The following is a 26,671-nucleotide window of genomic DNA, read 5'->3' as shown; positions in this document are numbered from 1 at the left end:
GGACACAGGCCTGCAATTTAAAACTTCTGGGTTTCGATAGTTGTCTATGAATTAAATCTGTTATTCGAGTCCAGAAGCCTACCAGTTCTGCTGCAGTCTACCCTAAGAGCATCTCGCAATAATCCTGTGCCCTGACACCGTGGCTGACTGGGCCAAGGCCCTCAAAGCAGTGCTGAGAGCGGCTCGCATGGGGGCTGGGAGAGCATTCCGAGTGCAGTGAGCCCTCCTCAGAAGGGCCTTCCCCAGTGTGGAACCTGCCACCTCACCCTTCTCCTTGTGCTGGTTTGGTTCCTGGCCATGTGCTCCCGTGGAAATGATTTGTTCACTCCTGTGGCCCGAGGATCTGGAGCAGTCTGGCAATGAGCAGCCCACAACCAGTACTTGTGCAACAGACAAAGCAGTGTGTGAGTCCCTCCCTCCTTTCGTACTATGACTGGGCTCCCAGCCGTGTGCTCCACAGCATTCCCTGGAGGAGCCAGTATTATTCTTCCACTCTTCTTAGCAAGGAGGAGCCTGACACTCTGGGAGGTAAAGTCACCTGCAAAGTCACCCCCTACTGAGAGTTCTCAGTCTACCTCCTTATCCCTGGCCTCTCTTCATCTTGAGCCTGCATTGTGGAAATCATGCCAGCGGGTGAGCAGGCCCCACAAGACAAGACCCGGGCTTGGGGGACAGCAGGCACTGCCCCAGCCTGGCCCGAGGTGCCAGAAATTCTACTGTGGGAAGGGCTTGGGGCTGTGGCCTGGGTAGAAGTGCTCATGGGTGTGTGCAGTGGCAGGCTCTGCTCAGCTGCTGGCTGGGAGCTCACAGAGGGAAGGGGCCAAAGCCATCCCAGAGTCCACCCCAGGTGCACTCCTCCTTGGAAGGAAAGCGCCCTCCGCGGGCTCCAGGACAAGCAGTTTCCAAGAGGTGGTGACCCCTGGTCAGGTGGCCCTGAATGGGTCTCTAAAGGACCCACAGTGGGCGCACTGGGTTTACTTAGGGCTCCCTGAGGACCCACACTCCTCGGCACAAACTCGGGGCACCTGCTTCGGGGTGGCTGAAGATGGGGGGGGGGGAGGGACGGGAAGTGCTGAGCAGGTTCTGTTCTGCGACGACGTCTCCGCAGGACCTGGGCCACCCGCAGGCACCGCAGGCAAACCAAGATGTACCTCGGTTCAAACCAGCACTGGCTATCTGCATGTCAGGATGCTTGGGCGGGAGGGCGGATGCACATGGGGCCCAGGAGCGCGCGGGGTCGGCCCTCTGCCGCGAGCCGGGTCCCAGGTGACAGGAGGGGCGCGACAGCGGAGGCGGCGGCACCCAGCTTCCCCCACCTGCACCGACTCACCGATTCCCGAAGATTAAATTTTCCTGGAGGCTCAGAACGCATGCAAATGAGGCGAGCGCGTGGGTCGCTCCGTCTCCCTGATTGGACGCGGTGTGTCAGAAGCCCCGCCCCCTTCCCGAGCAGGTGTCCGTCTGCGGTCAGACCTTGACCTGGGTCACCCCTGCCCCTGGTTCCCTCTCTCTGGCGGCTCCCCGTTCCTGCACGGGGGAGCCAAGCGCAGCTTCTCCTCCCCACCCCCTCCCAGCCACGCCGTCTCACTCTCACATGGGTCCGACATTTTCCAATTTGATTCAATTTTTCTCCAACCACATAAGGAAAAAGGCCTTATGGCCAAAACATTACGGCTGACCTGATTAGCCGTTCTTTGGTGATATTTTTATCAGCATCTGCCCTTCTTTTGGCTGACAGGAGCGAGCACTCGCTGTCCTGCCAGGATCTTTGGATTACAACTTGGTTGTCTGAAATATTTAACAGGTTTTCCTATTTTCCACGTGTCAGGGAGCTGAGCTGCCTTGGTGTGCTCAGCAACCGCTTGCCCGTGATTATCTTGTTGGGGTGTCTTCCTGGTGTTGCAGGCCCTCCCTTGCACCCCAAGAACCTCTCCAGGAGAGACTGAAGGGCAGACCTCCGGGGGAGGGGCCGCCGAAGGCACTCACCTCGGCATCCCCAGAACCTGTACCGTGAGCACACAGCACTCATCCCAGGGCTTCACCAGAGTTCACTGAGTGACTGAATGACTTTCCTGTTTGTGGAGATCCACAGGCCACCAGCTGTGGGAGCAGCAGGCCCCGGGACCAGTTGCAGTGAGGCACTTCCCCTAGCAAAGAGAGCCCAGAGCCCTCCAGTTCTGCAGGCAGAATGGCCTGGGACCAGTGATGGGCTCCAACGCTGAAGGATCTGCAAGGAGAGAGGTTTATCCCTCAGCCTCCTTTGGCTTTTTCTCTCAAGGCCACCTTTATAGACAAGACCAAAGGTCTTTTGGTCCAGACACCTCCTGCTATATTTAAATTATTTCCCTCTGTTTTCCTTTTCTAGGAAATAGCAAAGCAGTGGCTTGCTCTTGTGTAGAGAAAAATCACCCTCCCAAAAAGAAGCTCCCCGGTTCTAAAGAGAAAGCTTCAAGGCCTATAGCTCAAGCCAATTGTCTTTCACAGCATCTACACAAAGTACAACATCCAGCACCTGGTCTGTCCTAGGGGGACCTCAGGGTGTGGCAGCTCTGCTCCCGAAGCAGGGCAGGGGCTGGGGGGATGGGGCAGCCTGAAACCTACAAAAACATCCATTAAGTAAATAATTCGCATACTTTAAAACTTTCACTGTTCTTGGGAACAAGTTCCTTCTAACCCACCTCCCCACCAACCATGAAGCCATGTCTTGCCACATGGAGGATGGGTGTGGGTGGGGATCCACTGCCAGGGGCCACACTCCAAAATAAATCGAACCTCAATCACCCTCTCACCAGACTCACTGGCACCCTGCTCACTTTGACTTCCAAAATCCTTCTGGCCAGTAAGAGGGTGACGATCACCCCATCTTTGGAGCTTCTGTACACACGGGCCACTTACCACCTCATTTATTTCTCACCACACTCACATGACTGGCTGTCGTGCCCGCTCTTGTACAGTAGGTAAGTGACCTGCCCAAGGTCCTGTAAATGGCAAAGCAGGATGTGAACCCGGCCAGCATGGGCCCTAACTGCTGTACCTAGTGTGGGGGGCAAGGGCTCTTTCCTAGCCACAGGGACCGCAGCAGATCAGGGGTTCCAAGGCATGGTGCTTCAGGGCTGACTCGGTGCTGTGCTCCACTGGCATCCAGACAGGCCAGTCTGACCCATTCCCCAGCCAGCTGCACCTCAGCCCTCCCCCGCCCCGGCTGCAGATGTCTGAAGGACAAATAGCTCCACGCTTGGTGTGATGCAGTTACTCAAGGCAGTGCAGCCCCACGTGCACGTACTCCTCAAATTAACGTCCGCACATCCATAAAACGGCTCACTCAAGATCATTACTGGCCCTACATATATAACTCACCAGATTGGTATCTGGAGAGTTCCGCCTGGCTGATTTCCTCTGTTCTCCTAACTACTCCACAACTAAATGTTTCACAGAGCCGTTTCCTCCCCCAAATATTTATGTTCTCAAATGTTTATTAGGCTCTCTATCATGATCAAGATTTTATGAGCACTCTATACCAACTGTGAACTAAATACATAATTTTGGATCCATCAAACTCCACTTTGGCGCTACATTTGTCTCCTTTACACTGTAGCAGTTGCTGTGGATACCCAGCAAGTGACAGCTGAGCGTGTGTGTCCAGAGGCAGCCAAACTGACGTACCACCACAGGCAGGATTGAAATCTCCACAGCTCACTGGCATGGTGGGAGGATCCGGAGCAAGAGGCCAAGCTCAGGAGGGTCTCCCAGCCCTCCATCTTCATTCCACCAACGAGGCCATCTCCAACCCACCATCTCTGGGAGAGAAGGGCCCACTATATATGAAAAGTTAGATCAGATAAGAGGCAAGACTGCCTTGGGGCACCTGAGGGGGTCGGTTAAGTGTCCAACTCTTGGATTTGGCTTGGGTCATGACCTCGGATCGTGGGATCAAGCCCTATGTTGGGTTCCATGCTCAGCAGGAAGTCTGCTTCAGTCTCTCCTTCCTCCTCTGTTCTTCCCCCCTCGCTTTCTCTCTCTCTGCAAAATAAATAAATCTTTAAAAAGAAGATGAAAGGAAGCCTGCCTTGTCATCTGATGGGCAGTCCCAACTCTCTTATGGAACCACAGGGCTGTGCCTGGGGGGCCTCCTCTGCAAAATATAGAGGCAAGGGCAGTTCACCAAGCCTGTAACATAAATAGCCTATTATTGCTCATATCTACCTGTACTCCCTCATGGGACCTAATGGTGACTTTCACCGCATATGCTATCAATTCTGCTTCGCAAATGAAGAAAAGTGAAGTGACCAGAAGGAAGTGGAGCTAGTTCCTATCTTTGGACCTTTGTCTCCCTGTTCTCTCTGCTTCCTCTGAGCTACTCATAGCAGCTTCCCATACACCCCTGGGGCCTCAGAGCCAAGTCAAGTGGACTGTGTTATAAACAACTTGTTTACTGTTCAGCTTCCTTTCTAGAGCAGGGCTCCTCCCCAGAGGCTAAGCTCCTCTGTCTTGCTCACTGTCCCAGAACATAGCACGTGCTCACTAAACAGCTGTCAACAGACACAGATTCAGAAACTCCAAAGCTCCTGCCCTTTAATACCAAACCTACCACTTCTAGAAAATGCCATGGCAAAGCTAGCCAGCAGCTGGTCCCTGGGGCACTGAATAGACCTTGCTTCCAGATGGTGCTTGATGTCCATGCTTTTCCCAGATGCACATCTGCTCCCACAAAGCGGGGGTGATCCCAGCATGCTTCTCCCACCTGGCCGCAGGATGGGCAGCCTGAGAGCCAAGGGCAGAGTTTCTGGGTACTTGTCTTCCTGAAGGCTAAACGTCTGGGAGACACCCCAGTCTCAAGGCAGATCCTCATGTTCTATGCGGCACAGGTGCTGAGGCACATTAGCTTCCAGCTTCTTAAGGAGGCAGTGCAGGTCTTTCGAGAATGACTTTCTATCATGATTGGCCTTTATGTTTGTTCATAAGCCTTGTCATGTTTGAATTGTGGCTCAAAGCTAAAAATTAAAATAACTGTCATGACTTACATACTCTACATGTAAATCAGAAAGTAACCACTGTGGGCAATACAACCATTCTCAGAAGGAAACATTTAGGCATATTCTAAATCCATTATTGGTCCTAAGAAAAAAATTACACTCCCTAAAACTTTGCTTACATGACATCAAGCATTTTCCATAGCTTGAGCAGGTGTGTGGTTCACTGAACTATACCATGAACTCAGGTGGCTCCAGGGCCACCACCATGTTGCTGTCTAGGTGACCCCCCCCCCCCCCCGGCCCCGAGCTTAAATGAAGCCTTTGTTTCTTGGATAGTGTGGCTGTTCCCAAAGCACACACCACCTTTGGTCATACAATGTTTTATCTCCACCAGTAAAGTAGGAGCCCTTGGGCACGTTGGGAGTGCCCATTGGAAATAAAACTACAGCTAAAATTCAGCAATGCCACTTCTAGGATTTTACTCTATAGGGAGAGTCTTCCGAATACAGAGTCTCACATACGTTTACTCTAGCATTATTTGCAAAGTGAAAGAAAGAAAAACAGTCTAAATGCTTTTCAACAAGGACCTGGTTAAAGAAACAACTACATAATCATAGGCTGGAAGACTATGTGGCCATTAAAAGAATGAGGAGTGCTATATAAAACAAACAAACAAACCAACCTCCAGATACAGCATTTAGAGAAAAGAGTAAGTAGAGTGTGTATGTAGTATGTCTCCATCTACGGAAAATAAATGCATATATTTGTCTCTTATCTATTTTTTAAAAAGATTTTATTTATTTATTCATGAGAAACACACACAGAGAAAGGCAGAGACACAGGCAGAGGGAGAAGCAGGCTCCCTGCGGGGACCCCGATGTGGATTTGATCCCAGGATGCCAGGATCGCGCCCTGAGCCAAAGGAAGACACTCAACCACTAAGCCACCCAGATGCCCCTTATCTATTAATGTAAAGAGATTTTCTAGAAGAATACCCAACAAATTATGAACAACAGTTGCTTCTAGGGAAGGGAGTAGAAGTGTGGGATGAAAAGAAAGCTTAATATAATCCTCCATTTTTAATCTTGATACATTTTGATACATAAAAATAAGTTATGTAATATATAGTCATAAGGTTCACAAATAATTGTTGAGCACTTACTCTGTGCCAGACATTATTATTTTGAGAGCTTGAGATATATTGGTGAAAAAACAAGGATTATATTCTTGAAAAAAATGTCTATCTGGGTATATATATATATATATATATATACACACACACATACATTAAACCTAACCCCGTGGAGCACCTGGGTGGCTCAGTCAGTTAAGTGTCTAACTCTTCTTTTTGGCTCAGATCACATCAGTCTCTGCACTCAGCACAGAATCTGCTTGAGATTTACTCCTTCCCCCTCTATCCCTCCTCTCTGCTCGTGCTCTCTCTCAAATAAATAAGTAAAGTCTTAAAAAAAAAAAAAAAACTAACCCCATGAACCCAGTTAAGAAATGCATCACTCCAGTACTGAGGAAATGCTCTAGATGCTTTTAGCCAATTCCATTTCTCTATTCCGATGCCCAAAGAAAACCACCATCATGAATTTTTAAAAAATTTGTTAAAGATTTTATTTATTTGAAAGAGAGCATGAGAGAGAGCACAAGCAGAGGTAGGGGGTGGTAGAGGGAGAAGCACGCTCCTCACTGAGCAGGGAGCCCAGTGACCTGAGGCTGAGTCCCAGGACCCCGGGATCATGACTAAAGCCAAAGGCAGATGCTTAACCAACTGAGCCACCCAGGTGCCCTCACTATTGTGAATTATTAAAGATGTATAAGAGTACCTAAAAACTGCATTGCTCCATTTTATTATTTTGATGTCGTGCTAAATGTGTTCTTCTTGCATTTGCACTCAACATTATTTTTCTAAGATTCCTCCATGTTGATGTGTGTGGCTGTGGTCCATCCCCTTCTGTTGCTTCATAGTGCACTGCTCTGTGGCTTTGCTGCAATTCACGTAGGATCTCCTGCATGGTGGTGTCTTCTCAAAGGTGTTTTGCTATCACACACAGTGATGCCACGAGTGTTCATATACAGGAGTGTCTGGGAGAGGAGAAGGTCTCACTGCTATGATTCGATGCATTTAATAGTTATAGGATCATTAGGATTTTTCTATTTCTTCTTATGTCAATACTGGCAAGAGTTGTTTTTTTTTTCCCCTATGGATTTATCTATCTTGCCTATGTTTCTAGATTTATGGTCATAAAGTTATTCATATTTATGGTTATATCCCCTTTTTATGTCAAATGTTTTTTATTTACACCTTCTCTAGTTTGCTAGAGGTGTGTCAATTTCATTGACTTGGTTAAACAACAAACTTTTGGCTCTATTGTCATTTTGTTTTCTACATTCCCAATTTCTATTCCTATAGTCTCTTTCCTGCCGCTTTTGGCTTAACTATTTTTCTAACCCAAGTCAGAGGCTTAGTTGTTTAGTCGTTCTTCTTTGGAGATTTCTCTTTCACTGGCTATCCACTGGTACTCTCCCAATTTCTGACTCCTTTCAGTTAAAAAATTAACTTTTTAATTGGGCAGACCCTATGGCCCAGCAATGCCATTCCCTGATTTTTTCCTAAAAACAAAACAAAACGAATGCACAAAGACTGTGTGTGCTGCCTGTTGCTGGATTGATTGTAACAGAAAAAAACTGGAGGACAGCCCCAGTGGCCCAGCGGTTTAGCGCCGCCTTCAGCCCAGGGTGTGATCCTGGAGACCCAGGATCGAGTCCCACGTCGGGCTCCCGGTGCATGGAGCCTGCTTCTCCCTCTGCCTGTGTTTCTCTCTCAATCTCTCTCTCTCTCTCTCTCTCTCTCTCGAATAAATAAATAAAATCTTAAAAAAAAAAAAAAAAAAAGAAAAAGCCTGGAACCAACTGTCGGCCAGAGGGCATTTAAATACATTCTGATACATCTGGACTATGTAGCAGTGTACATGAACTGTTACTATGTAAGAATTTGTATAATGTAACATTTTACAAACATTAAGAGTTGTAGCTTTATGTAATGATAGAGAAAGATGTCCGCAATATTTTATTAAGTGAAAGGGCAAGTTACATGTACAGGATTTTACATTTTGTTTAAAAAATTCTTTGTTTTAAAATTCACTGGAGAGCGACCTGTGTTTTAGTCCAGCTACACAGCACTTTCATGGTTCCTTAGTTAGTTCAGTCACCTAAACTGTGAGTATAGTGCAGTCTCTGCCTCATGGAGAAGAAATATAGGCCAGCGGGCGAGTGCCATGAGGGCGAAGTGAGGGGCCAGGAAGCACATGGGTGGGGCTCCTAGGCAGGTTCCCCCAGGAGAGAACGTGTACCATCCACAGGGAGGGGCTGAAAAGGCAGGGCAGTTCTGGGGGTAGGGGATGCAGGGCAGGACCAGCAGCACCCACCCCACCCCACCAATCCCTGACTCGGGATGTGAAGTCCAGGTTTTCGGGCTCTCCGAGCCCCCCCCACCCCACTTCATGGGGGGTAAAATAAGGGACCTGAACTGGTGATCTCCAAGGACTCTCCAAAGCCTGAGAGTCTCTGGGGGCGTTCACCAACTGCAAGGGGACACCATGCTGAGTCTGAAACCCCTAGGGAGGCTGGGAGCCTCCAGCCAAGTAAGAACCCTCTCTGTGAACACTCCCAAGGCAGGGCGTCCAGGCTCACTCCAGAGAGGCTCTGTCCGTGGGAGTGGAATGAATGGATGAGAGAGAATAAATGAGGAAGTGAGTGGAGAGAATGTGCCAGGAAGCGCATAACAGAAGGGCCTGAGCAAGATTTTGCAGGAAGAGTTTTCTAAAATGGTTCCTCAAGGCAATCATGAGCTTGCATCTAACAGCCAAATGCTGGGAACAGAAATCAGCACACAGGTCTCCCATCTCCCATTTGTGACAAAGCCGAGTCTTTCCGCCCACACCTTCACTTGCCACTCCTGCTAGGTAATCAGATCGCTGTTAATTAATAAAGCTGTCAGGTGAACCGTCCTCTCTGGTCATTAGTATCCTTCCAGAAAGAGAATCCTGCCCACCACCCCATCCGCCCCTCGGCTGGCGGCTCAATTAACTTGATGCTATGCAAATGAGAGGCTCTTCTCATCATTAGCTTATAGCCCACGAATGTTAATCGCATAATTGGGCCTTCAACAGGGTAATTAGACACGATTTCGTCCATTAGTCTTACAAGGCTAATTATTGTTGAGAGGAGACGGGGATGCTCCCAGAGCTCTGCAAGAAGAGGGGCATCTGGTTCAAGCAATCACGGGGGGAGCTGCTGCCAGGTATGTGGCAGCCCGAACCCGTCCTCCCAAGGAAAAGGGGACCCCGGGAAGACCTCAGGTGCTGGGCGTGATCACAAGGTGGGCAGCGGCTCTCCGCCCTGGTGTGCTAGGATGGGGGAAAGGCATATGACATTTCAAAAAATATGGCACTCAAATAAGACAACAGGCAGCCCGGGGCCAGGACGCCTGCTTCCAGCCCCTACTCACTCACAGTGAGACCCCAGTCAAGTTGCTTAGTCTCTCTGAGCCTCAGTTTCTCCCTCTGTGCAATTTGGGGGATGCATTAGGTGGTCTCCAGGGGCCTCCTGGGTTTGACTTGCATGAAAGCTCAGAGCTCTGGCTGGGGTTGAGGGCGAGTGCCGAGGAATGGGAGGGTGCACTGGGGGAAGCCGTGGGCTCCTTGAGCCATGCCTGGCTGTCACAGGGGCAGCCATGAAGGTGTGACTGAGAAGCGCACTAAGAACCTGTGGGAGTTTGCTCGGGCTGCCACAGCAAAGGCCCCTAGAGGCCACTGTGGGCTGAATGTGCCCCCTAAAATTCCTATGTTGAGCTCCAGCCCCCACTACCTAAGAATCTGACTATATGTAACCTATTTTTAATATTTATTTATTTATTTATTTATTTATTTATTTATTTATTTAAGATAGAGAAAGAGTGGGGAGGGGTAGAGGGAGGGGAACAAGTAGACTCTATGGTGAGCATGGAGCCTGACAATGGGTTTGATCCCATGACCCTGAGACCAGGGCCTGAGACCATGACCTGAGCCAAAATCAAGAGTCAGCCACCCAACCAACTGAGCCACCCCAGTGCCCCGACACAGGGTCTTTAAGTGGCTATCAGGGTGGGCTCTAACCCAATCTGGTGTCTTACACCAAGAGGAAATGTGGACACCCAGAGATCGCAGGGACATGAGCACAGAGAGAAGACCATGTGAAGGGGGCAGCAAAAGGGTGGTCTTCAGGGCAAGGGGAGAGGTTTCAGAAGAGGCCAACGCTTTGATCTTGGACTTCAGCCTCCAGAATGTAGAGAAAATTCGTTTCTGTCATTTAAGCGCCCTGTGGGCTTTTGTTATTGCAGCCCTGGGACACTTAGACAGACTCCTGACAGGCATCTCAGGCCTCCTGGGTCCAAAACCAAGCTGGTGGCCCCTCCCCAAGCCTGCTGCTTAGATGACTGGCTGGCCTGTTCTTCCCAGACACTCCAGCAAAAACTGTGGAGCTCTCCTCAGTGTCTCTCTCTCTTCTCATATGCCCTGCATCCAATCTGACTGCATCTGTCCTACCTTCCAAGTACAGTCAGAGCCCGACTACTTCTCTCCACCTGCACAGCTACTACCCTGGGCTGGGGCACCAGAATCTCTCAGCTGGTCCTTGCCAAGGGCCACCCACTTGCTGTCCCTGCTTCTGCCTTTGTCCTCCTGCCTGTTGTCCACTATCCACCCACTTACCTGCTCAGGTTCCTCAGAGCTCCCACCTGACTCACAGGAAAAGCCTGAGACCTCAGGGGCCCTGTCCACCTCTGACTACTCACTTCCTACTCTTTCCCCCACTCCTTTGGCAGCAACCATCACGGTGCCTCTTAAGCTTGCCAAGCCCTTGCTCACCTCAGGGCCTTTGCACTTGCTGTTCCAGGCCTGTATTCTTCTCCATGTCTTCACATGATTTCTTTAAGCCTCTGTTAAGTGTCCTCTTATCAGAAAGGCCATCCCTGACCACCTTCTACACAGCACACCATCTCTTTTTCTGCCTTCCTGCTGCCCATCTGCCCTATTCCCCTTCACCCTGCTTTACTGTTCTCCATGAAGCCCAACCTATTATGGGTCTGTTGGCTGTATACGGCCTTTTTCACCCCAATTAGAACATAAGCCACATGATGGCAAGTGTTTATTAGCTCTCATTTCCTTCTGTGTTCCTAGAACTGAGACAGTACCTGCATGTAATGGATATTCTGTGAATGTGCATTGCTTATTTGAACAAAGCCACTCTCATCTCACACAGGAAAAAACTAATGCCCACGGATGGTCAAGCCTGCCCAGCCTCACAGAGTCTGGAAGGGGCAAATCCAGGCTTCTAGAGCCTCTTGCTTAAACCCTATCCTTTTAAGCTGCTTCCTTGTCATGAGAACAATGTACAAAGGCCCCAGAAGGTACAGAGCATGGAGAAGCATCAAGGAAGGCTTCCTGGAGGAAGTGAAGTTTGAACTTAGCTTCATAGAAAAGATAAGATTTAGATAAAAACCCATGGTGCTCTGGAAGAAGCCATATCATGAGCAAACACCAAGTGTTTAGGAAGCAGGAAGGAGGTGGATGTGCTTAGGATATATGAAGCATGAATGGGGGTGGATGGGAAAGAGAGACTCTTCCCTTTCCTGATCCCCACCTTGCCTCTGCCCTGTGATTGGGAGTCCCAGGCCTGGCAGGTCTTTTCTTGAGGGATGCAGTCTTCTCCTGGGATCTCGAACCCATACTTCATGAGACAGAGGCCCAAGAGAGAAAGGAGATGCAATGTCAGGCCCTAGGATGGAGGCTCTGCCCAGGAGCTGCAACAGGGTGTTGGAGGGGGGATCCAGTGCACCTGCCCCCGAGGGGCTGGGTGTGGGGTCTAGAATCTGCAGAAACCTCAAAGCCAACAAGGCAGCAATACCCAGAGTTTTGCCATCTCAGAAAAAGTAGAGCTGAATTTCTATTTGTGGAAGACTTTCTTTAAAAGTTTTCCTTTTATTAAATAATGTCCATGATATTTAGGAAGGACAGCTTCAAGCTTTTAGACATCTGCCACCTGAATCTGGCAGAGGCCCAGGCTTTTATAGCACAATGCTGGGTTCACCGGTTCAGCACTTTATTTACGCCTCTAAGGAAGATGGAAAATTGAAGTACACTCTGATGTCTTCCAAAGTCTCCTTTGGGTAAAGAAAAACAAACATGATTTCTGCAAGTCATCCCGGCATCTCGGCCTCTTGCCTTTCTCAGGGAAATGACTTTAAGCTAACGGTGGAGCATCACACCTGCCAAAAATGGGGGCGTCTCCATCAGAACCAGACTCAAATGCCAACCACCCCGGGCTCTGCTCTGTTAAAGGTCACCTGTCACTCTCCACCCAGGCATGGAGATTGCTCGGGATCTCTGATCACCATGGCGGGGAAGGCATGTTTATCTTCTCTGATGTCTTATTCACCACCGGCAGAGGCCCGACTGTTACTGGTTGGATAAAACCCACCGGACTCCTAATAAGAGCTTAGCATCCACAGATGAGAAAGAGATTGAGATGTGCTTTGCCAGTGAAGGACAGTAAGCCTCAATGGGGGGAGAGGAGAGGTGGACGTGAGGGGGTTTTCTGGCTGTGAAGGTTATCAGACACTGAAATAGGAAATGGAGGAAATGTCACTTTCTCCCAAAATGACACATTTACCTAGAACGGTGTGCTAAACCCAGAGGGTGACAAACTGACTCTGGATATCTTTCTAGACCTCTTATGGACAGCAGGGACATCTGCCCAATGCTGTAGGCAGGACTGAGTGTTCTCAGAAAATCCTTAGGAAAAAAATTTTACCTGGTTAATAAATAAATGGAGTTTCAATATACTCCAGGTAAGACTGTTACTCTCCATCTTTAACTAACAAAATTACCAACTAAGAAAATGCCACAAGAACCTGTTATACATATGTCGTCTCTTCCTAAAGATCCTCAAACACCCCACGAGGACCAGTTCTCGCTGGCTCCCGGCTCAAAGCTCCCTGGTTTCTGGCTGCCACCCCCCCAGGCCATGTGCCTTCAGAATCCCCAGCTGCCCTCTGGGACAGCAGAGCCACGCCTGTGCTTGCCTGGGCTCTGCTCTCTCTGGGAATCACTGTATTTTTATTCTCTGAAAGACCCTGGAGGCTGCAGGCAAAGGGTTCAAAGGTAATGTACATTTTTGATGTCACTGCTTCAAAAGTAATTGCTCTTATGCTCTCAAAGATAGATGACAAACCTAGTAACAGACTGTCATAAACTAAGTTTTAACCCAGGAAAAAAGCAGCGTTGACCTTCCACATTTGCTCAGAAACATCCTCACCAGACTTTCTTACACAAACATTGGAAATAAGTGGTAAAATGTCAACAGTCCCCAGGCAGGAAAATAATGGGAGAACCTTCCTTTTTCTACTTCAGTTCTTATTTACTGGAAGATTAAAATCTACGACTGCAGGGGCTGTGGGCTGTGGCCCCGTCACCACCATTACTGGCCATGACCTGGGGCTCCAGGCCCAGGAGTACACCTCCTTCCTCACTGCTGGCCAGGTGACCTAGCTGCCACCTCTCTCCAGAGGCTGGCCTCACTTCCAAAACCCCTGATGTGGCCACCAAATTCCCATCACCAACTGGGACTTAAGTTTGCTACAAGGAAGCATAACCCTGCTCTCAGAGCCGGTGGGCAGGGTGTGCCATTGTCATTGGGCACTAGAGTCAGTGAGAAGCATGGTGGAAACCAAGCTGGTGGCCCAGGAAGATGACACCCCTGTTGCACGGGCCTGTGCTGAGTGGCGGCCAGTGGATAAGAAAGCCTGGACAAGGCTTGTTCCAAGGCTGGAACAGCCCCAGGACACCGGAGTGCATGCTAGGGGTGCTTTCAGAGGGGCATGTAGGTCACCACATGGTGGGTGGAAGGACTGCAGGGGTGGATGGCCTTTGGGCTGAGCTTAAACCTCTTCAAGGTTGTCTGCAAAAACGTGCCTCAACCATGGAAGGTGGAGAAGGTGGAATTAGGCCAGGTTGGCTTTGTCAGTCCACCCCACACAGGACAGGTACGACAACACATGTCTCACAAGCACACAGTTTTGAAGTCTCTGCTAGGAACTCTCAATTCCTCTTGTGAGGCTGCTTGCTGAGTACCGCCCTCAACCACTTCCCTTATGGGGCTCCCATACTCCAACTGGGGATAGTCCCTATGCCCCAGAGCCCCTCCACATTATTTAAACTAGCCAATCCAGGGCTCCTGGGTGGTTCAGTTGGTTGAGCATCTGCCTTCCGCTCAGGTCATCATCCCAGGGTCTTAGGATCGAGCCCTGTATTGCACTCTGTGCTCAGCAGCCAGTCTGCCTATCCCCCTCCCTTTGCCTCTGTGCTCTCTCTCCCTCTCTCACACTCTCTGTCAGATAAAAAAATAAAATATTTAAAAATAATAAATTAGCCAATCCACAGAGAGCCTCTAAAATCCAAGTACTCCAGCCCCCTTGCCATACATAAGCAGCATTCCACGGCTCAGCTGCTCTCACCCGTCCCCAGAGTGCAATCCCTAGCACAGCCCCAGCCACCTCCTATTTGGAACTGTCACAAAAAAGTTCTGCCTTGCATCTGAGCATCACTGCGTTGTGTCCAGCCATCAAAAGAACCTTAAATCGTATAAAACAACAGGGGACAGGTGATGAAAATCCACATATTTTTCAGGTTAGTTTCTCAGCTCCCACACAACCTGCCAGGCCATTCTAGCCTGAAGATCTTCCTCTTTGCTGGCTCCAGGGTGTCTCTAGTGAAAGTGCGATTTGTCTTTGTCTACTTGCTGGAACTTTCTCGTGCCCCACATAGCACGCTGTAGCACTGGTGAGTAAGAAATTACCTTCTCTGACCAGAGTAAAGCAGTCCCTGCAGAGCAGCCAGGGAGCCAGTTGGGGCCACAGAACCTCGGGCCTGCTATTTTGATGAGCTCTGGTCTCTATCCAGAAGCTCTGACCTCCATGGACAGACTCAGAGTCCCCAGTACACGAGGAATGGTCATGCCAGGCTTTATGCAAAGCACTTACTTGCACCAACTCATCAAACTTTCCACCTGAGGTCCTACAGGCCACTGCCCCTGGTTGTCCATTGAGGAAGCTGAGGCACAGAGAGGTTAGCTAATAAACTGCTGCAGGGAAGTCAGGTTTCGAATTTGAGTCCCCTGCAACATTATCTTGGTTGTACAGGGCATTTTCTGATTCATAGACCCCTTCCATCCATGTTTTCCCAGAGAATACCTATGTGCAGCCAGCAAAGGGTGAGGTCAGGCGACAGGCTTATTACCCCATTTGGCAGCAAAGGACACTGAGGCTTAGAAAGATTAAGTAGCACACTTGGCTGCTCACAGGGAAGCAAGATGGTTGCAACCACGCCACGAACTGTCAGGCACCATCGGGGCAGGAAGGCTGGGCACAGAAGAGGCAGCTGCCCAGGGTCACAGGACAGAAGACAGCCGGAGAGGCACGGCTGTGGTCCACCCCTACTCTCCAGCGTGCCACACTTTCTTTTTCACCCTTGACCCCAGACACCCTGTTGAGACAGTTGCTACCTCTTCCAGAGCTGTTGGGTTTGAAGCTAAAGCCCTATAGCCAAGCGGCCTCCACCTGAGGGGCAGGTCCTGGCCACCCTACCCTCAGGAAACAAAGTCAGGGGGACCTGGGGACCCCGGTGCAGACACCTGCACTGTGGCTCTGCTGTGAGGATGGATCTGGTGGCTAACCAGCCTTTGAGAGAGATCTCTCCTCCAAAACAAAGGCACCCACAGAGCACACGGGGAGTAATATGTATTCCAGCCCATGTCTGGTAAACTCTCAGACTACAGCGGCAAGGCAGGGTCACTCGGGTTCTATTAGCTCAATTAATGAGGAGTAAGATAAGGCTAACATGCCGCTCGTCGGGCGGCTCAGCATAGAGCTGGAGTAATGGAGTTATTAACCTCAGTCAGCCACTGAATTGGGCTGCTGATTCCAACTCCATTTCCTGGTTCAGGCCTCCATTAATGGGCTGTTTATTATCCCTAATCCACGTAAGGATCAGCGGCAGAGATATGAGAGCTTCCTGGAAGGACCAAGTGATAATAAAAAAGAGAGAGAGCAGAGGAAGGCGAGAAATCCCCTCTATCTTGCATTTTAATTGTTCTCTGGTCCTACTGCTGTCCCCTCAGGAGATCAGAGCATCCTTCTCACTTCAGAACGCGCTAGGAAAGGCAAAGCTATTATCCAAGGGTGTCATTGTGCTGTCCCCGAGCACACAGTGTCACACGGAACTCAAAAGAACAAGCTTTGAAATCAAATTAGAGAGCTCTGGCCGAGAAACTACATGCCCGTTCACTTCTTACTTTCATGATGCCATCTTATTCCATCTCATTCCAGTCTCTAAAATTTAACATAATCAAAACCAAGAAATCAAACCAGCATTCAGCAGAACAAGTCATCGACACCATTAAATGCCCTGTGATTTCCCAGTTTGCCTGGCCCCATGAGTTCCTTCTGGAAAAGAGGGTGATGACTGTGCCTTGGCCTATTTCAGGGTTGTCAGCCTGTCCCACATGCCACTAGGTGAATAAGAAGTCACCTTCCCCAAGTTCAGGCCACCCCGAGTCTTTAAAAGGTCTTATGTGGAGAAGAAATGCAAACAGATTGGTTGCCATTAGAGAAAAAAAAAAATTAGGTATCAGTAAGTTATATGTACAAACACATAATGAGTAGATAGAGCAACTGCTCCCTGACGGCCATCCCTTCCGAGTATATTTGCCGTTTTGGCTTCTTATTATGTACCAGGGATTCAAAACCAAATGAATGACTACCATAAAATATTTTCACACCTCTGACCGTGTAGACAAATCTGCAGCATACCCACTTGGGGTATGTGTGTGTGTAACACACTATGTGAAAATGGAAGGGGAGGGACGCCTGGGTGGCTCAGTGGTTGAGCATCTGCCTTCGGCTCAGGGAGTGATCCCGGAGTCCTGGGATCAGGTCCCACATCAGGCTCCCCACAGGAAGCCTGCTTCTCCCTCTGTTTATGTCTCTGTCTCTCTCTGTGTGTCTCTCATGAATAAATAAATAAAACCTTAAAAAGAAAAGAAAATGGAAGAGGAAACTTGGTGCTACATTCTGAATGAGAGTTTGCCCCACCAGGAGAAGTTGGAGCCAGCTCAAGCAGCTTCTTATATCCAATTATAAATCACACATACACTCCACTTACTCTCTAGGACTACAGTGCCATAAGGTTCAAAGAGTAGTTTATCACCCCATCTGACAGATAGGAAAACTTAGATTAAATGTAGCTTTTTCAAGCTGGCCGGCTGGGATCAATGCCTATCACATTGCAGAAAGGATACGTAGCAGTTCAGAGCAAAGAGCTGGTTCAGACCTGGTCTCCTCCACAAGGTCCAAGGCTATGCCAAATCAAGTGCTGAATAAGCCTACTTTCTGGGTCTGTTGAGTGGATTTTTTTTTTTTTTTTAGTGGATTAAGTGAGATGTAAAGAAGGCATGTAATCCGCACTCAGCTACCAACATCATTCTTGTCAGGATGAGGATGACAATTCAAGACAAGGGGTCAGTTGAACCAGAAAAGGAAGAAAGTAGGGATTCTTGGTTAACACCAGCGGCAGCCTGGGACCGGCCTACAAACACCAAGCAGAGATGTCCTGGCCGGAGCCACCAGGGCTGGCTTCAGGTGACTGGCCCCTGACATCTGAAAGCTTCTGGAACTGCTTCTCTGGACAGGCCAGGCTTGCCCCGGCAGGCTGCACTTGGGTGTGGGATTCCCAGCCCCTACTGGCATGGCACTAATGTTTGCTATCCCATTCCTCTCCAAAGTCTGCCCTCCTGCTCCCCGTAGGAAAGGACCGCGTGTTTAGTAAAAGCCAACAACACACTCAGCACAACTGGGAGCCAAATGCAAGGAACGAAAATGGGTCACTGCCTTCCTGGGGACAACCAAAACTCCTCTGAGCTCCTCTGGACATGGGACACCACAACCACCTTGCTTAAAAAATAATAAAGAATAGAAAACCCAAACACCCACTTTCAAAGAAACCCATCAAGCAGTTTCTAATTTGCACAAAAATGAGCTGGGACACAAAGGAGCTCATCTAAAATCTGGCCCTTGGGTGATTTCTTTCTGCTCCCCAAAGTTAGTCCACTGAAATAGAGAGAGAGACAGGCTGAGCTAGGGTCTCTGAGACCCTCTTCCCCAGGGATCTCTGAGGGATGTCGTGGCAGCTCTGACCTCTGGTGGGTGGTGTCGTTGGACAGGACAGGGACCTTGGGTGCCTAGCCATGGTGCAGGAGGTGCAGGGGGTGGGGGCTCAAGGCCACAGCTTGTCCCGTCCCTCCTGGCAGCACTGAGAGAGATGGAGGATGAAAAAAAAAAAAAAAAAAAAACAGTGTGTCTGATACACTGTAAACTTCCCAACATCAATCAGAATCCTATACTCCTTCTCTATAGCAAACATTAATTTTAAAGGGAACGACCGCGCAACAAACTTGCAGCATGAAATGAATTATTTTGCAGCTAGGCAGAGGGCAGGTTCCTGGATGCAGCCTGGGATAGTTCTTTGTTTCTTTCCTCTTCTTCTACACCCCCCCCTTTTTTTTTTTTACTATTATTACGTTTTAACAAACTTTATAGCCCATTTTATTTGTTCTCAAATAACTTTTTCTCCTTCTTTGCAACACATCAATTACTTGGCCTACTTCCCTCACCCTGTGATGTTGGAATCCAGAGATTGATACTGCTCGGCGGAATATAATTTAGTATTATGTGCCATGGGTTTATGAGGTAGGAGTCAAACAAAACATTGCGTTTGAACACTATCCATTTATTAGCTCTGAGAAGAGATTTATATTTGACAAGGAGACAATAACTTTGTTTTCTGATAAGCCAGAGAGGTCTATTTCTGTGTCCTACACAGAGCAAGGCTTCTCCTTCTCCAATAACTCTATTTACTAGCATGAATATATTTTAATAATAAAATTGATATATATGTAAATTTATTTTAATCTAATTTCATCGAACCCTCCTAAAAAAAGAGCCTTTGTAGATTGTTTTCATATCTGAATTATAGATTTCTGTATCGTATTCCCAGATTGATTTCTAGGCTATAATTCTGTCAAGATTTCCTCCTGGTGTCAAAAACAGCAACACCACAGCTAGAGTGCTTTATAATTGGCATCACAACCGAACCAGAATTACAGCCCTGATATTCATCCCATTGCCAGGTGGGCTCATTTTAGAATATTTCTTGCTTTCTTAGCCTATGCCTATACTTGAAGGTTTATGGCTAAAATTACCTTCTGAATTAATCATAAAAATGTTAATTGAAAGCAAAGGTGTGCGGAATGGAATAGTCGACACAAGGAGGAGGAGAGAGCCCTCCCCGGTGACGGCAGGGAAATACGGAAAGGTGATTAAAACAAGCGTTAAGATTAAACCTGTGTTGTAAACAAACATCGTTTCCCCCCAGCTTGTCCTCTGCCCTGGGGTCAAATAAATTAAATTGGCATTGTTTACTAAGTCTTTAGAAACTGATTTTATTCAGCGGTGAATAGAGAAACAGTTACTCGCAAGCCTGCCCTAAATCAAAGAGGTTTCCTGTGTGCTTCTGAATAAACACCGTGCCCTCCCCGGTCAGTCTGGCACCGTGTGGAGGGTCAATAAATAAAACTGTTGTTTTCTCCCTGGGGGTTAAAGAAATCGAGGCCCGGATTGGGACTGTCTCCTCCACCGGAGTCAGTGACCCACCCAGCCTTCCTTTTGGGGGCTGTTCCATCTCTTTCCAGAGCTTTTCATCTTCAGGTAGATGATGACCTTACACGGAAGCTTGCCCCCTGACATCAAAATGTGTGCGATTGCCAGAAAAACAGAGGGTGGAAACTTAGCCTTGTGGCCCTGTGATCCCTGGAAATTCGTCGGCAACATGGGCAGTCAGACAGGAACTAGCAGACATCTCAGCCTGCCAGCAGAAAGCTCTGCAGCCTCTCCTCGAGGAGCAGAATGAGACAAGGTGGAGGAGAACCCAGCTATGGAGGACAGAATAACACCCCCCGACCCAGATGGCCACCTCTCCACCCCCAGAATCTGGGAGTGTGTTACTTTACCTGCTGGCAAAAGGGGCTCAGCAGATGAGATTGAGATAAAGACCCCGATATGGTCAGATTATCCCAGATTTCCTGGGTGGACCCAATCTCATCACATGGGTCCTTGAAACCTGAGAAGTGTGCCCAGCTCTGGTCAGAAGGGAGATGTGACTACAGAAAGGGGTAAGCGGGTACAACGTTGCTGGCTTTGGAGATAAAGGGATCCAAGATCCAAGGGCGGTGGGCAGCCTCCGGACGCTGGGGAAGGGAAGGATACGGATTCCCCCAGAGCCACCAGAAGGAACGCAGCCCTGCAGACTATTGGTTTTAGCCTTGTAGCACTGGCTGACGATAAATCTGTGTTGCTGAAGCCACCAAGTTTGTAGGGATTTATTATAGGAGTCGTAGTAACAAAACTAATATACCAACTCATGCTATTCTTAGGCAAAAGACAGGCCTATTATTCAAAGACAAATGGTTTGCAAAATACAACCATCTGGGGACCACAGATAGATGCTGCCAAAAAAGAGTCATAAAAGGAGGAAAAATGGAAAAAATAGAAAGAGAGAGACAATGAATACCCTTTGGAGGAAAAATTACTCCAGGACACATGAGCACATTTTCAAAAAAGACTTATCAATATACTCAACATAATTTAGGGAGAATAGGCTCTGTGATGTGGCAAATCACAGAAAAGACGTTGAAATAAAAGGGGAGATGAATGAAAGCTAACAGAGGTAAGGGGCAAAGTGAAGGGAAACGTAAAAGAGTTATAGAATTGAAAAGCTAGGGGCAACGAAAAAGTAATACAATAGAAGTTAGTTGAAGTTATAATGCAGGACAGACGGGGAAAGAACTAGGGATAAAAGCTACCAGAAAAAAATCTTAGGGGCACCAGAGTGGCTCAGTTGTTTGAGCTTCTGACTCTTGGTTTTGGCTCAGGTCATGATCTCAGGGTCCTGGGGTTGAGCCCAGAGTCTGGCTCCACACTGGACATAGAGGCTGCTTGAGATTCTCTCTCTGCCCCTCCTCCCACTTTCACTCTTTAAAAAAAAAAAAAGGAAAGATGAATCAAAATTGGTAAATGGGGAGGTTGAATCTTGTAAACAGCGGGTGTTGAAATCTGAATCCAGTTGAAGAGAGAGAATTAAAACCTCACAAGTGTAGTAATTATTGCTAAAAGAAACATAACTGTCCTATTTCTAGAAAGAAATGTTTAGTAATCATAAAAATAAGAACGTGTGTTGAACAGAGTAGGACTAAACAACTTGAGAACGTGTCTGTCCCTGCCTCCCCCTCCACACAGTGGAGAGTGGACAGGCAGGGGGTGAGGAGGGGGCACACAGGGAAGTTCTTCCTCTTTCCTCTTCCATGTTACATGGTCGGATACTTTGTTTCATTTCAAAATCAACCAATTGAGAAATACAGCCCAACCATGTATGTGAAACATGCCAGCAGGGCTGGAGATCAACAAGCGAGAACCAGAGCATCATCTGCATGGGTTGTTGGGAAGGGGAGAAGGGAACAACCTCAGTAACAGGAGTCAAAGGAGACACAGATCAGAAAGAAAAGATGGGTGCCCGGCTGGCTCAGTCTGAGGAGTGGGCAACTCTTGATCCTGGGGTCGTGAGGGTGTAGAGATTACTAAAAAATAAATAAATAGACTTTTTTAAAAAGATGGAAAATGAAGGAAACCATAATGAAGCATAAAATAAAGTGAGAAAGGCAAAAATAAGTGGGATAATTTCAACTATTCAAGGAATAAAAAAGCAGGTTGATAAGAAAATGTTAAGCTCAATTTTATTCTGTCCACACTACAACAAAAAATAAGGGAAGCAAAGCAGCTGGAAGTAAAAGTGAGGGCCGCAGAAGTGCAACAGAGCAACCATGAGCTGAGTACCAGGTACATGAAAGCCATGTTGGAACACACACCAAACTATTTCCTTCCAAAGCCCACCCAGAAAAATGACCAGAGGGGAAAGCCTACCTGATGTGACAGAGAGAACAGAGGAAGGGACACAACCACAGAATGTCTGGGGCTGGAAAGCAAGGGGGCCCATGACAACCAGCTATAGAGAGTCCCCCCCCCCCCAAAAGGCCAAACCCCAAGTCAACAGTAGAAATCACTGAGAACAAACCAGTTGTCACCAGCAAACCCTCCAAAGGCTCAAGCACAAGCACCACTCTGGCACCAGTGGCTAAAATGAGGAGGATTGGTTGAAACTCATCTCAGAAGACATCAAGCCCCATATCCCCTCTCACTCCACCTAGCCGAGCCAATGCCACTCTTCCATTTGGGTAGAAATGAAGGAGAGGGTATAATCAGGCTCTTCAGGCTGAAGAGTGCCAGGCACTACTTGAGAGCCTGCACCCGTACCGAAATTAGGAGAACCAGGTCAAAAATATGCAGATGGCGTGCGGTGTGCGACACCTCTTCCCACCTCTTACTGCTTCTCCCTTCCCTGGACTCTACTCTGTCTACCCTCCAGCAGGAGGCTTAGAACCTGAGCAGGACAGAGGAATCTGGTGGATGGTTCTGCACAGATGGCCCCAAGAGATCACCTTTCAATGAAGACAAAGCCTGTGGGCTCCTCCTATGCTGCTGTCCATTGGTGTCTTACTCCCCCAGTCTTACACAGGAGCAAGCCACCAAGGGTACCCAATGTCTGAAAGACAATCAAACAAAAGAATCTACTGAGGGAGAATGAGACCAAGACACACGAAACCTCAACAGGAGCAGGCTGTGCAGGAGGGGAGCCTCCCACCTCTTGCAAAAACAAGCCTATCATGTCACCATCTCCAAGAGATAAAATAATCCATGATACAAGATCAAGAGACTTTAAAAGGAATGAAAAAAGAGCTCTTGAATCTTATAAAAATAAATACTACAGCCACAATTAGAAATGCAATAGGATTGGGAGAAGAAGTTGAGAACTGTAGAAAGTAGAGCAAGACAAAATAAAACCAACCATGCACATGAGCAGACCAAAAAACTAAAAATATAGGAGAAAAGAGAGAAAAGATATTTTTAAAGAATTTAGAGGGCCACTCCAGGAGGTCTAATACCCAAATAATAGGTTCCAGAGAACAGGCGGGGGGGGGGGGGGGGGGGAGGTAAAGAAAAAAAAAAAGAAAAGAAATCTATCAACAAAATAATTGAAGAGAATTTCCAGAAGTGAAGGACACAGAGGTTCCCAGATTAACCTCAGGTACAATGGAGTAAATTAGACCCATACCAAAGAAATGAATGAAATTTTACAGTGAAATTTTAGAACTGTGGGAACAAAAGGAAGATCCTACCAACTTCCAGAGAGAGGAAAAAAGGTCATTGATGAAGGATCAGAAATCAGATTGGCATTGGGCTTCTTAATGGCAATTTGATATTGTGGAGGGAGAGTGACTTTGGTTAATTCCTTGCCCAGGGCGCCTGGGTGGCTCAGCCAGTGAAGCATCTGCTTTTGGCTCAGGTCATGATCTCAGGGTCCTGGGATCAAGCCCTAAGTCAGGCTCCCGGCTTAATGGGGAGCCTGCTTCTCCCTCTCCTTCTGGCCCTCCCCTGCTTGTGTGTGCTCTCTCTGTCTCACATAAATAAATAAATCCTTTTTAAAAAATTTTAATTCCTCATCCAACCAAACTACACAGCAAGTATGAAGGTAGGATAAGGACACTCTCAGACGTGCCAAGTCCCCCAAAATTTACCTCCCATGCCACCTTTCTTGAGAAGCTACTGATGTATGTGCTTGACCAAAATGAGGTAGTAAACCAAGCAAAAGAAAATTGGGGGATGCCAAACAAGCTCCCTTCTGTGGGAGAGAGGCAAAGGGAGTCTTGGGTGATTATTAAGTTCAGGAAAGACAACAAGAAAAAAGAAAGGCAAAGCAAATGGAAGGAGCTCCTTCCATTCTGGCGCAGCTGGCACCCCGAGGGAGGGTTTTCTGGAATAACCACACACCTGTGTGCTTGCACCACAGTGGCCAGAACCTCTGTAGTCCCTTTATCACCGTGACAGAGAGTGGGACACAGGATCTGCCTATTGGGTACCAGAATGCTTCCCTGAAAACTGATGTGTTGGTGCTAAGGAGGACACCCTGAATGTGGGTCCCAGTTCTGTCACCGATGGCCACTCCCACCAAGATGACCCTTCACAACGAACATGTTGCTAACATAAGCCTTTATGAACTGTGTAACTTGGTGCCAAAACATATAAAGCAAACACTGCAGGAAGAGAACAAGAAACATTAATAAAAATACAGTAGAGGGCGTCTGGGTGGCTCAGTCAGTTAAGCGTCCAACTCCTGACTTCCACTCAGGTCAGGATCTCCGGGTCATGAGATCGAACCCCACATTAGATTCCTCACTCAGTGCAGGGTCTGTTCAAGATTCTCCTCCTCTGCTCTGCCCCTTGATGTTCTCTTGCTCTCCAAAAAAATAAAATAAAATACACTTCTTTTCAAATACTCACTGAAAAATCACCCACAGAATATAGCTCAATAATTTTTTTAAAAAATTAGAGGTTGGGGATCCCTGGGTGGCTCAGCCATTTAGCACCTGCCTTTGGCCCAGGGCGTGATCCTGGAGTCCCAGGATTGATTCCCGCATCAGGCTCCCTGCCTTGAGCCTGCTTCTCCTCCCTCTGCCTGTGCCTCTGCCTCTCTCTGTGTCTCTCATGAATGAATAAATAAAATCTTAAAAAAAAATAAAATAAAAAATTAAAGGTTGTACTTGAGCAAGTTCTCCATACTCCATACTCTGCACTAAAATAAAAAACTAATAATGTGAGTTGAAAAAAGCAATAAAATGCCAACTACCTAGAAATTTAAAACTCTCCTAAACCAAATCACAGTTTCTGCAACAACTGACCCCAAACAGCCAGGAGCTGACTGACCAATAACTAGCAGTGTCAGGTTAGGACCAACCAGAAAAAAGCCATATATGCTCCCCTGGCCAACCACATGGGGTGCCTTTCTGCCAAGTGGCCGCCTCCCGCTCCCCCAGGCCACACCTGGGCAGGACACACTTGCAGGGGCCCGTTCGTCCACTGCTGGCTTTCCCGCTCCGCTGCCCCCTCGGAGCCTCTGCCAAACCCAGGTGATGTGACGACTCCCTCATGAGCAAGGCCTGGCTAAGTGGCCTTTGGATCTGCTGCTTCTATCTCCACAACATACCCAATGACGGTGAGCTCTCAAGTTCAAGTTACGGGAAGAAGAGCAGAATATTCAGCAGCACTGGACACTTGTTTTGGAACACATGGCCAGCCTTTTGGGGAAAAAGTGTTCAGCTTATACTGCATACCCACATGAAAACAACTATCAGATGCACCAAAGCTTTCGATGTACAGAATGAAAGTGTGAAAATAGTAGAAAAAGGAAGTGTCTGTTGATTGGCACAATTCCCTGAGGAAGGCAGGCCTGGAATAACCTGCTAGGGGCTATGGCTCACAGGTCCAAGCACCGCGAGTGACAGAGCCTGGATCCGAAACCAGGCTTGACTCCCGGTTCACAGGCAAGTGCAATGGGCAGGTGGGGGTCGGGGTGCCCAAGAGACCTCCCACTTTGGGAATCACAGGAGGCTTCTTGCATACCACAAGCCGTCAGGTGGACCTTGGCAGCTGAGCCCCTGGGGAGAAGGTGGCCGCTGGCAGGGACCTTCTGGGAGGTGGTGTGGTCCGCGGCCCCACCGGAAGGGGACAGCTTACCTGTTGGGCTGGTAGCCCAGGCTGTTCAGCATCTGTGCCTGGTCCAGGTCTTTGGGGAAGCCGTGTAGCACCCACCCTCTCTCAATGCAGTCCTGCTGGCTCAGGCGCTGGCTCAGCACCTTCATGATGATGGTGTCAGGGACTGCAGAGAAAGGGGGCTGGTGGTCACTCTGTCATCCTAGGCACCATTCCTTACCCAACAGGAGTGTGAGGTTGCGGTGGCAGCCTGTGGCCCATGGGTCTCCCAACGCCCTCGACCCTGAACTGAACTGATGAAGAGTAGGGTTTAGGTGGACGAGACTTCGGGTGCACAGGTCCCTCTGAGGTCCCAGCAATGGGACCTCAAAGGAACATGGCTGCTTAAGAAAGGAAAAGCACTGGTGACCTTGAACTTGATCCTTCCCGGACCTTGACACCATACCATGCATGTCAGTGGCCAGGGTAGTTCCCAGCCCTCCGGCAATACGTGGGCAGCACTCGTGCACCCAGGATCCCGTGTTTGCAGCAAAAGACTTTCCAGGGCAGCACACCAGGCCCCCGGGGGAAGGTCTAGCTTTCCTGCAATGGGACCCCGTTGGTGCCTCGGGGTGTTCTCTGCTCATCGGCAACACACAAGCAACTCTTACTCTCTTCTTTCCTCCCTTTCTCCCCTCCTTGATGTCTAGAATCAAATCTCAAGAATTATAACTCTAGTTATAACCAGAGACTGAAATACAGTCTCCTGGAGAATGAGATATTGAGAAGCTTCTTGTTTACATTACCACAATTGACATTTTCCTGAAATTTATACCTCTTTCTCAGACTCATTAAATATCCTATGTTGCTGATGTACTGTGTTTTAGCAATTTGCACTGCA

General features: G+C 48.3%; 1 protein-coding gene across 2 annotated transcripts in view; it reads right to left on the bottom strand.

Annotated features, from left to right (window-relative positions):
* The window catches only part of AK8 (adenylate kinase 8), a 129,351-nt gene that overhangs the window by 24,491 nt on the left and 78,189 nt on the right, over positions 1–26,671 (bottom strand). For both annotated transcript variants that reach the window (XM_072748275.1, XM_026009562.2), the window contains exon 11: positions 25,816–25,957. In XM_072748275.1, coding sequence (XP_072604376.1) covers positions 25,816–25,957 — 142 coding nt within the window. The remainder of the gene's footprint in view (positions 1–25,815; positions 25,958–26,671) is intronic.

This window comes from Vulpes vulpes, chromosome 2, assembly GCF_048418805.1.
Source record: "Vulpes vulpes isolate BD-2025 chromosome 2, VulVul3, whole genome shotgun sequence".
Taxonomy (NCBI): domain Eukaryota; kingdom Metazoa; phylum Chordata; class Mammalia; order Carnivora; family Canidae; genus Vulpes; species Vulpes vulpes.
The sequence above is the reverse complement of the archived record's forward strand: the minus strand, read 5'-3'. Positions and strand labels throughout refer to the sequence as shown.